This window comes from Thermothelomyces thermophilus, chromosome 6 (assembly GCF_000226095.1).
Source record: "Thermothelomyces thermophilus ATCC 42464 chromosome 6, complete sequence".
Lineage (NCBI taxonomy): Eukaryota > Fungi > Ascomycota > Sordariomycetes > Sordariales > Chaetomiaceae > Thermothelomyces > Thermothelomyces thermophilus.
The window spans coordinates 3,208,804-3,219,148 of record NC_016477.1 but is presented as its reverse complement, the minus strand read 5'-3'; the positions used below and the strand labels follow the sequence as shown (position 1 = coordinate 3,219,148).

At 56.3% G+C, this 10,345-nt stretch overlaps 4 protein-coding genes across 4 annotated transcripts; 2 read left to right on the top strand and 2 right to left on the bottom strand.

Annotated features, from left to right (window-relative positions):
• Positions 1 to 121: 121 nt before the first annotated feature.
• MYCTH_2310921 (uncharacterized protein) lies at positions 122 to 3,471 on the bottom strand. Its single transcript, XM_003666278.1, has 2 exons — positions 1,000 to 3,471; positions 122 to 941 (listed from the first exon to the last, which is right to left on the bottom strand). Exons 1-2 carry the CDS (start codon positions 3,202 to 3,204, stop codon positions 750 to 752), a joined length of 2,397 nt encoding a protein of 798 aa, XP_003666326.1. The 5' UTR covers positions 3,205 to 3,471; the 3' UTR covers positions 122 to 749.
• Positions 3,472 to 4,750: 1,279 nt separating this feature from the next.
• Positions 4,751 to 6,961, top strand: MYCTH_2310920 (uncharacterized protein). Its single transcript, XM_003666277.1, has 2 exons — positions 4,751 to 5,721; positions 5,793 to 6,961. The coding sequence occupies exons 1-2, from the start codon at positions 5,068 to 5,070 to the stop codon at positions 6,852 to 6,854; spliced, it is 1,716 nt and encodes a 571-aa protein (XP_003666325.1). The 5' UTR covers positions 4,751 to 5,067; the 3' UTR covers positions 6,855 to 6,961.
• Positions 6,962 to 7,496: 535 nt separating this feature from the next.
• MYCTH_38152 (uncharacterized protein) lies at positions 7,497 to 8,732 on the top strand (the record flags this gene model as incomplete). Its single annotated transcript, XM_003666276.1, has 4 exons — positions 7,497 to 7,668; positions 7,975 to 8,120; positions 8,310 to 8,470; positions 8,633 to 8,732. 4 exons carry the CDS (start codon positions 7,497 to 7,499, stop codon positions 8,730 to 8,732), a joined length of 579 nt encoding a protein of 192 aa, XP_003666324.1.
• A 156-nt stretch (positions 8,733 to 8,888) lies between these two features.
• Positions 8,889 to 9,644, bottom strand: MYCTH_2310915 (uncharacterized protein). The gene is made up of 2 exons (XM_003666275.1): positions 9,522 to 9,644; positions 8,889 to 9,423 (listed from the first exon to the last, which is right to left on the bottom strand). Exons 1-2 carry the CDS (start codon positions 9,559 to 9,561, stop codon positions 8,909 to 8,911), a joined length of 555 nt encoding a protein of 184 aa, XP_003666323.1. The 5' UTR covers positions 9,562 to 9,644; the 3' UTR covers positions 8,889 to 8,908.
• Positions 9,645 to 10,345: the final 701 nt, after the last annotated feature.

The window sequence follows — 10,345 nt, the reverse complement described above, 5'->3', positions numbered from 1 at the left end:
AGATCGCGTCGAGATTGATTGTCAGCGAGCTCGGGATTGGGACTTGGGGAGTTGGGATTTTTCTCGGGGACGAGGAACAAGGGGACGTGACCCGCAACCGTCTCATTGACCAATCAGATGCCGAGCGAACTGTACAATTGAGGGTTAGGGTTGTGAGTGGGTTTCGGGCCTCGAGGGGACTGGGCCTGTTGAACTGTTTGAACCATTGTTTCCGTGAATGTGTGTACGCAACCGCAAAAACGATACACACCCTGAAGGTCGCCCCAACACAACATCTCCTCGCGTGTTTCTCCCTTACTTTCCATGCACAAACCATATTCATTAAACCCGTCGCCACTCAGTGGCCGTCATATCAGTCATTCTCACTATAAGTCGAGAGCACAGAGCTCTGCCTGCCTATCCCGATCATTCCTTCCTCGTTCTGCATTACGTAGTTTTCCCAGGGCCTTGTTTCGACTGAATTCTGCAATAATCATCCGACCGAAATCCTGTGTTTGTTCATGGTTCGTGGCTGATTGGCTTTGCAAAGGGGTGTCCTCACTCACGCCGGCTCGACGCCATGCGCGATACTACGCGGGTGCGGGATGGACGGGCGAAACAGTGGCTGCCGTGTTTGTCCAGCGCGAAGTTGTGTGGAGTCTATGCCCCAATGCCAGCAAAGGGCCGCAACGGGAAAACTGTCGTCGCCCAAGGGTGGTTGGCCCGGACTGGCTAGTGTCGTCCATGTACCGACTGGCAACAGTCGCTGCTCACTGGCCGTCCGATGAAGAGCTGTTCGGGGCTCCCCGGTTCTTCTTGGCCTTGGCTTTCTTTGTCGAAGCATCCTCGAGCTCCGAATTGGACGTGTACGACTTCCACTTTCGCCAGCCGTCATAATCGATCAGGGCCTGCATACAGCCCCATTCCATGACCTTGCGTTCAAGCCAAACATAAGTGACCGGCTGAAGACATGGTTAGCGGAGGTGATGCCAATAGATATGTGAAACATAGGTGGGTTACCTTGGTCAAGAAGTCATTGCATCCCGCCGCCAGAGCCTCGTGGCGGTCACTTAGCAGGGAACTTGCTGTCAGAGCCACGATGATGACCGGGCTCTTGAACAGCTCTCTATTCTGGAGCTTATCTTCTTCGGGCATCTCCTTCTTGGACTCATCTGGCTCGGCTCCGTTGGTGTTGTTGCTGTTATTTGCGACCGAAAATGCGCCGATCGAGTTCATACGCTCGAGGCGGCGGATTTCGCGCGTGGCTTCAAGCCCGCTCATGACGGGCAGTTGAATATCCATCAGCACGAGGTGGAAGCCGCCCGCGCGCCACTTGGTGACGGCTTCGCGACCGTTCATAGCGGTCTGCCAGCGCACTTTGAGCCGCTTGACGAATGCTTCGAGCAGCCGCAGATTGATGATGTTGTCCTCCACGATCAGCACGTTGATCGGCGGCACCCCGCCGTTGAGCATGCCTGCAGGCAGCGGCGGCGTTTCAACCGGCTTCTTCTTCTTCGGCCGAGTCGCGGGCGTCGGCCGAGGCGACGACGCCCTTGGGGGCGGCGGCGTGGCAGTAGGGGGAATGGAAACAGCGGCCGACTCCTGTGACGGGGGGGTCGGCAGGGACGGCGCGGGCGGGGCTGCTTGACCAGCATTTGGCTGTTCTGACGAGGCAGTTGAATGAGTCCGAGAACGCGGGTCCGAAGACGCTTGCTGCATACCATGGTTTGTGGCAACCGCGAGGGTGGCCGTATGGCCCCCCGCGCCGACGACGTTGAGGATCGTAGGAGACGACGTGTGCTGTCTTCCAAGCCGTGGCCGATCTGGCCTGTCGCGGTATTGCCGTGTTCGCGTCGTCCCGCCCGGCGAGGGTATCTGAGGCACCTGCCCGGTGTTGAGCACTGATATCGCGTGCGTCGTGCCGTTGGGGCCGCCGGCGAGTGTAACAGGGATATGGGCAACTGCGCCGGGTCCGAAGTAGTCGGTGCCGGCTTCAAGGGGGCGGATGTCATCGTAATTGACCGAAGTGAGATGCTGGGCATGCGGCGGTCCGTTCCTCGGGGAGGCTCGCGGCGTGCGGCGGTGCGGTACGTCGATGAGCAGTGCTTCGTCGACTTGTTGCCCCCCGGGAAAGTATGCGTCCAGTGTTCGAGCCATGGGCTCCTCCGGCCCCAACACCCGCTCCTGTGTTTGGCCCTCGCGGGGCACGATGCGCAGCGTCAAATCCGGGGCGTCGAACTGCCGGCCGAGCGTGTTTGCGTATTTTCGCAGGATCAGTTCGCGGACGTCGTCAACCAGGTCATCCTCGCTGATGGTGACGAGAGTCGGGGACCCGCCCGGCCGCTTAACCCAGACTTTGCGTGTGACCATTGCGCTGATGGGCAGCAGTTGTTCCGGAGCGCTTTGGTCAAGGTCATCGGAGTGCTCGGCGTTGAGAAGCGTCCGAATCAAAGGCGTCTGTAGGTTGGGTAGCAGGCTCTGTCGCCTCGGCGGTGCGGGCGGACACTGGCTAGTCGAGCTCGATGGGCGCAATTGAGTGTTTGTTGATGATGGGTCCACAAGGTCTGGCTGGGTGGAGGACGGGGCACTAGGGACAGCGGGTCGAGAGCCCGGGGAGGACAGCAGGTCTGGGCCCGCGGGCGGGTCGCTGAGCTGGACTCGGCGATCAGCGACGGTGGAGACTCTGGGCTTAGGTGCATCGACGGGCGCTGGGCGGGCTGTTGAGGACGGCGACGTCAATTGCTGGTCGGTGCCGGCTGGATCTTCTTGGTGGGCAGCGGAGGATTCGCCCGCTGTCGGCGGGCGACGATCTTTGCCGTGCTTGCCCGGGCCGGCTGATGCAGGCACCGGCGTGCTGTTATTAGTGGCATTTGCGGCGGTGCTCGGACTCTGGCTCGCCGCGGCGCTGGCGGCGCCTTCCACGTAGGCATTCCCTCTGCTGCTCGCGCCGCGAAATTTCGAAGACACTGTTGCTGGTTGCTTTTTCTTCGTGTCCTGTTTCAATTGCCCGTCCGGTGGTTGCGTGACTTGCGGGCTGTGGCTGCTGGCCTGATCCCCAACTGCAGTCTCGGCCAAGTCGATGCGGTTAGCGCTGGCCGGTGAGCTCGGCTCAACACTCGGGCTGGTCTCGATGCTGTGGCTGCCACTTTTGCTCGACGGGAGCGGCGGAGTGCCCGAATGGCGCCGCGAGATTTTGGCCCGCAGCTTGGACCTGAGATCTCCCATTCCCTGGAAGCCCAAGATGGAGGAATCCAGAACGCTGGCGGGCGGCGCTCAGGCCGATTCCTGAGGCACGACAGGGAAAGTCGAGAGTATGTCTGAGACTCCGGGTCAAGGAGTCGACGGCGGCATTGCTGTTGGGAATGGGGGCAATCAAACCTGATGGGAATGTTTCCCAAGCATTTGCTGTGAGGCTTCTGATTCGGCGAAGGAAAGCTTTCCTCGCCAATGTTCGAGCTCCAATTCCCTTTGTTGGAGAGCTTTTGGGCTGAGTGATGGATGGTAAAGCTAAGGCTGGAGCGTCTTGGCGGACCGCGATCCCCGCCCGGGCGTTGCAGAAGCTCCGCTGGCCAATCGGAACCGAATGCTGGGGACACGACAAGGGGGGTGCAACATCGGTATCGCTGCAAATGTGGGCGATAAGTCATTCAGATCCAAGATTCGCTTGATGTATGTATGGCAGACCGTCGTAAAAGAATCGCAAATTGTATGCATGTCTATGGACGAACTTGTTGAACCGAAATGACAAGATGTTGCAAATTCCGCAGAACCATTGATTCTTCTAGGCTGCACATCCAATACGTTAAGAGTGTGCATTTTTGAAATCTGCCCTCCTCCGTACCTGCTGTCTGCCTACTTCCGTACCTTGTACTGTATATCGGGCTGGTGGTCAGGAATTCTTGTATGCATGTATGTATGTATGTATGTACATACATACCTTGAAAACTACCTAAGCTAGGTCGGCAATTTTCCCTTGCCTTTTACCTACCACGTCCTACAACATTCGGAAGGAAGTGCATAGGTAACTCAGGCTCATATAAAGTACCTACCTGACCCAAGCAGACAACCTCAGGTACCGAAGGTGGGTACTGCTTAAGGGAGGAAAGCAGGCCATCGGCCCAGCGCCCGACAACTGCCGTCTGTCACGGTTCGAATCGTCAAAAGTTCGCCCTCCCATTGCATTTGTCGGCTTGATGTAAATCGAAGATAGCAAGCACCTCGTTCTCGACGGTTGTGAATGCAGGGGGGTGTTTATTAAGTCCTGCAGGCTCCAGGTGCAGGTCTCTGTCCTGCTGTCAGTCGCTCCTGGCGTCCTCATTCGGGAAGGCGAATCAACAAACACTTTTCCCCTGCAACATCCCTGGCAAAACCCTGGCTTCACTCACACCTGCACGCACCACGAATTGCACTACCACTAACAACTCCGTCGGCCGACAACTCCAACATCGACTTCTCTTTGGACTCTCGTGGGCCTCAATGCATTGTTTAATTGCCCTGAGACCTCTAGATGCTTCTGTTTACTCGTTTCTTCCCTTCTTCTGCTAATCGCTCCTTCAGTTCTGCGGGTCTCCGCCTTCCGCTCCCATTCTCCTTTCCTATCTCGTCACAAAACCGTTTGCTCGTCGCCCCACAAGTCCGCTTCCACACCATCAAACGGCGGCATGCCGTTGTCAACACCTTCTTGCAGCTCGGCAGTCCTCCTTAGATATAAGTCTCCTTGTCATGGACCTCGACCCAAGTTCTCCGCCTTTCCTTCTGGAACGGCACCAGACTGAAAAGAAAGAGAAAGAAAGAAAGAAAAAGAAAAAGGCGGGAACGTGATCGTTCCTCTTTACAGACACACCAACCAAGCATTCTTTCTTGAGTCCTCGGCTCTGTCTCTGTTTTAAAGGAGATCAACGTTTAACGACAAAACTTCTTCCTTAGCTTTACTCCCGGAAGCTTGAACTGGTGACCCACAGAACCCCTATTTGCTGCCCCAAACCGCCCTCAGCCGTTATCCCGACCTTCAGCTTTACCAGTCCTCGATAATACCACAACGACATCGGTGGAAGCGGGCCCTCAGATTCGGGCAGTCAGTTTCAGTCAATGGACAGCCTTACTGGCGTTATCGCGAACGTGGGCAGAGAGGTTAAGGCAGCCTTGCTCTCGGCTCCCTCGTGCTCATCGGAAAAGAGCCTGTGTGTGGAAGAGTCGAGAAGCGGAGAAAGCAGTCAGGACGAGACAAACGCCGAGTCCGACCTCAGTAGCGATGAAGAGACAGTTCTCAATACCCATCTCGATCTGCTCCAGCGGCGGCCCGAGCTCGACGAGCTCAACGAGATCAAGACAACGCCCTTGTTCACGGAAGCAGTCCGTAAGCACGCAATTTCGGTGTCGTCCAAAACCACCGAGAAACCTTTCAGTCAGTATGGCCTGTTGGGCGGCAACCTCACCGGCGACATCAGTGGTGGTGCCTCGTCTGACCCCCGTATCTTTTGGAACATTGCCGCGCCCTCCAGCTTCTTCATCTGTGGTAGCCAGGGGTCTGGTAAAAGCCACACTTTGTCATGCCTTCTGGAGAACGCCCTGGCGCCATGCAAGGCGAATGTGCTGCCGCGCCCACTGACGGGCATTGTCTTCCATTACGACACATTCACTTCCGATTCAGGCGGATCTCCTTGTGAGGTGGCTTGGCTGTCCTCAAACCCGGACATCAAGGTGCGGATCTTGTGTCCACCAACGAATATCCGGACCTTGCAAGTGTGTCTCTCTCTACTTTTTCCTTCTTCTCTCGTTCGCTACCCTTTTGCGGGAGTTAATCAAGGCCTTAGGACATGTACAAGAAGTTCCCTAGCATCAGAGTTGAAGAGCTCCGGCTCAACGAATCCGACCTCAACACCAAGAGGATGCTGGACCTCATGGCCGTCACCACAGGCGGCAATCTCCCTCTATATCTCCACGTTGCCCAGCGCATCCTTCGTGACCTACGCGTGAATCAGCAAAAGACAGGTGCCGGGTTCAGCTACACTGCATTCAAGAAGCAGCTTGCCCTCGAAAACCTGACCGAGATGCAGCTGGCGCCGCTAAAACAGCGCCTCGAGACGCTGGAGTCGTTCATGGTTGAACACCAGGCCAAGGCGTTCGACATGTTTCATGCTACGAAGAGTGCCAAGTCGCGCCGATCCGCAGCAGTAAAAGGCACGTCTTGGGAACCCCAGAACGGACACCTTACCATCGTGGACCTATCCTGCCCCTGTGTCACCCCGGAGATGGCTTGTTCGCTCTTCAACATCTGTCTCTCCCTCTTCCTGGAGCAGAACCCGTCCGGAGTTGGTCGGCTTGTCGCCCTCGACGAGGCTCACAAGTACATGACGGAGTCGCAAGAGTGCATGACGCTCACCGAGGCCTTGCTGGGGACGATCCGCCTGCAGCGGCACCTCGGCGCCAGAGTGATCATCTCGACGCAAGAGCCGACCATCAGCCCCAAGCTGCTGGACCTGTGCAGCGTAACGGTCGTGCACCGGTTCACCTCGCCGGACTGGCTAAACGCGCTGAGAAGGCACCTGGCGGGTGTGGCATCGAGCGGCAGGTTGCTCGAGAAAGCCAGGAAGCTGAATTTGGGTGATGACGGCGACGAGGAAGGTGTTGATGGCGCCGGCTCGCTCACCCTAGGCGACACCGATCCGGTGCTGGAACTGTTTTCAAGGATCGTGGATTTGCGGGTCGGCGAAGCTTTGTTGTTTTCACCGAGTGCTATCGTGGGGGTAAAGAAGAAGAGGGACGACGAGGGCGGTGCGTTGGGCGATGTCCAACGTCTCGGCCACGGGATCTTGAAAGTGCGAATCCGCAACCGGACGACGGCTGACGGGGGCAAAAGTATCATGGCAACTTAAGAGTGACTTTTGGCGTGACATGTTGGGTTGTTGGTGTATGGCGTTGTGGGAAGCTCCCGTCTCTGGGGAAAGCCGGTGTGGGGTTGCCATGATGGGCCGTATTGTATGTGCTGTATGTATTTTGCATACAGCATCAAGATCATTGGGATACTGGGATGTTGGGATGTGGCTCTAATGAGTTTGGGAATGCTCCGGTTGGATTACGATGTCATGCCTACTTGCAGAGACACTTTAATATCCAACCTAACAGAGGAGGACAGATAGTGTTCGTAAAGGTCAGTGGGGTGCTGCGGCTCTTGGTCACAAGAGAGGTTCTCGCCACATCCAATAATCCCTTATTAATAAATGGTGAGCATTGGCCCCTAAAGACCCGCAACATTTCAGTGTTCCAGCAGGCCGCTCAGCACCCGTCTGGCGACATATCTGAGGACCACACACCGAAAACGACAGCTGCGCTCGCGTCCTTTCGCGCTCGCTCAAGCAGTCAACTTACCACCTGAGGACCTCATCCTAAGATAACTCGAGGAATCCGTCACTTCACATACATTTAACGCAACTTTATACCCACGCCAACAAAGAAGCAAGCAACCTTTTTTTGCCGAGAAGTTTTCTAGTTTTCTGATTACGAGTTTTCAAGTTCGCATGGCTCCGCGCTTTGACTCGCCCCCCTCAACACCAGACTCCTTCTCGCAACCGCGGCCACGGCCACCGCGGTCGCCCGGTCACTCCGCTCAAATCAGGATACAAAACCGGAGGAGAGCGTACCTCGAGAGACACGAGAGCTATTTCCAATCAATGGAGCATGAGCTCTCAGGTGAGTTAGTTTTTTCTCGGCTTTTTGATGCTGGGATCTCACCTGTTTCAATGACGATTCATTCCCCCCCAAATTCCCTTCCCCGGTTCCCTTCCCCTAATAACACCCACAAACCGCCCGATTCACATAACCATTCATCATTTCAGGTACGGGGGTGGGGGCCTACTCACCCGGAGTGAAACGACTCATGTTTACTTCAAGGCCTCAACATCACGGAGAAGATGGACTGACCTCTCCGCGTCCCTCCCGGGGAGGAGAGCGAAAATAAAAGAAGAATAATATGCATATACTAAAAACCAACATTAGACCCCCTTCTCTATGACTTTTTGATCCGCCGGTTCCAGACCCCTGCCGAGCGTGAGGCCGAGGGCCGCGCGAAGGGGTACGCGCGCGTGCTGGAGGGCTCGCTGCTCCGGGGCGAGGAGCGGCTCGCGAAGCTGAGGGAGCAGACGGTGGGCAAAAACAATAGAAACAACAACAACAATAACAACAACAATAACAACCACGACAGCAGCCGCGACGGCCGGGAGGAGCAAGATGAGGAGGAGACGGAGGAGGAGGTGGAGGATGGTGACGGCGATGGTGGTGGTGGCTCGGGCGGAGGAGGGGTGGGCACGACGTTCAGCAGCCTGGCCGCCGAGCTGGTGCCGCCGCCCAGGACGCGCGAGGAAGGGCGGGCGCAGTGGGAGGAGTACCTGCGGGATCGGTTCATCCGGGGCGAGGACGACGACTTCGACTACTCCCTGGTGGACGACAACGAGGAGTATGATGTTTTTGAGAGGGTCGATAGGGAGGAGGCGTGGTACGTTAACTTTTTCCCCAACTTTATTTTTTTTTTTTTTTTGCGTATCTTTCCCTTTGTGTTAATTAGCCCTCGCTTCCTCGCCTATTACGACTGTAGCAGGACCCTGAGCTGGCTCCGTGCTTGGTTGAGCGTGCGATGGCTGACATTGGTGTTCGGCAGGTTCGAAGACGAAGAACCACAGTGGGCTACGAGTGACGAGGAAGGGGGAGGGGGGAAGGAGAAGATATTACAGGGTGAGACTGGGATTCAGGATTTCTAATTAGGTGATGTGTCGCCTGGTGAGTGATATTAATTACTTATTCTCGTGTCTTAATAATAGTTATCAAGTGTCAAGCTGTATTAATAAATTGGTCAATATCCCGGTCTGATTTTAGAAAGAAACTCTAACATAAAAAAAAAAAAAATAAGAAAGAAAGAAAAAGAAAAAGAACGCTCTCATTTCACACTCGCTTTGAAATACTCATCCAACAAGTCTAGATGAGAAGGGTGAACCCGGCCAATCTTGGCAACCTTCAGGTTGTCCTCGACGGTGTAAATCCTCCCGCAGTCCAGCCTGGCAATGGGCGAGATGTACTGGTCGGGGGCCTCGACGATGACGGCGATGGGTTTCCGCGAGATCTCCTCGTCATCGTACGGGCGGGCCGGCCTGACGTTGGCCCTGTACAGCACCACGAAGTCTTCGGCCCGGCCGCGGTTCGTCTTGGCCGCGTTGGTCCCGCCGTACGTGGTGATTCGGAAGCACAGCGAGTGGTGCAGCCGCCTGCGCACCACGACGAACCAGCGCGACTTGGTGATGTGCTTCCCCCCGTGGGGGCCTTGACAGCCGCTCGCCAGGGCTCCCGGGGGTGTTTTGCGGTCGAGCATGTCTGCCGTGGCCGGCTCGAACCAGTCGGTCGCGAAGATGCGGCCGAGTTGGAAGAAGCGTTTGGGTTTGTCTACCACTTTGAATTCTGTTTGATTTTTTTTGTTTAGCGCGGAGCCTTCCTGGCCGGGCTTCCGAGGAGATTCTTGCCATGTGGAATAATGCTGGGCACACTTCAGAACGTACCATCACCCTGCAGAGGTTGCGGCCCGGGAATCCCCCTCATCTGGTATTCCGTGTAGAGGAGTCGTTCGCCGTCTAATTAAGCGTAATAAGCGTAGAGTCAGCCCCTTCGCCCTTTCCGTCGATAAAGAGACTGGCGGGCACGCATGCCTTCATTCACCCTGACGTAGTCTTCAACGTCCGACGCCCATTCCCACGGCTCGTCATATTCGCTGATGGGCTCGGGGTAATCCGACGCACTCGGCCTGGAGGCCACGGCCTCTTGAGTCGGCGATGCTATGTCCCCCGTGCGACTGTTGGAATTTTCTTCCTGTGTTGGATATTGCGAGCAAAAGACGGCGGTTGGTGCGCCCGCCAGGTCCCACTCCGTTGCTGTACCTTTACGCGAATAGTCAAGCATCGTCGTAGTCGTTTTCCATGACAGGCGAGGCGGAACTAAACCTTTGGTCCTTACGATGGCGGCCTCTCTCGGGCTTGGTGGTGCATCGCACTGTATGCTGCCATTCATTCTCGCGCCCGTCCAGGGCCTGGGCTTGATATCGGAGCCCCGGGGGGGGGGGGAGGGGAGCCGTAGTTGGCTAACGAGTTGTTCTATGCCTCCAGAGTCGGGCAGAGAAGTCTACGCGCCAAGGTCGCAGATTGAAGCCGCCGGGCTGAGCGAGAAGCCTAAGGTAGGTGATCAGGCGGGGATGGAAGAGCGAACCAGAATCGAAGTCGCCGCCGACCCAATGATGAGCCAAGTTCCTCAAGGTCCAGGAGAATCAATGAGCACACTTCAACAAGCAAAGAGCCAACTAGTTAAATAAGCCAACCTTTTGCCACTGTCC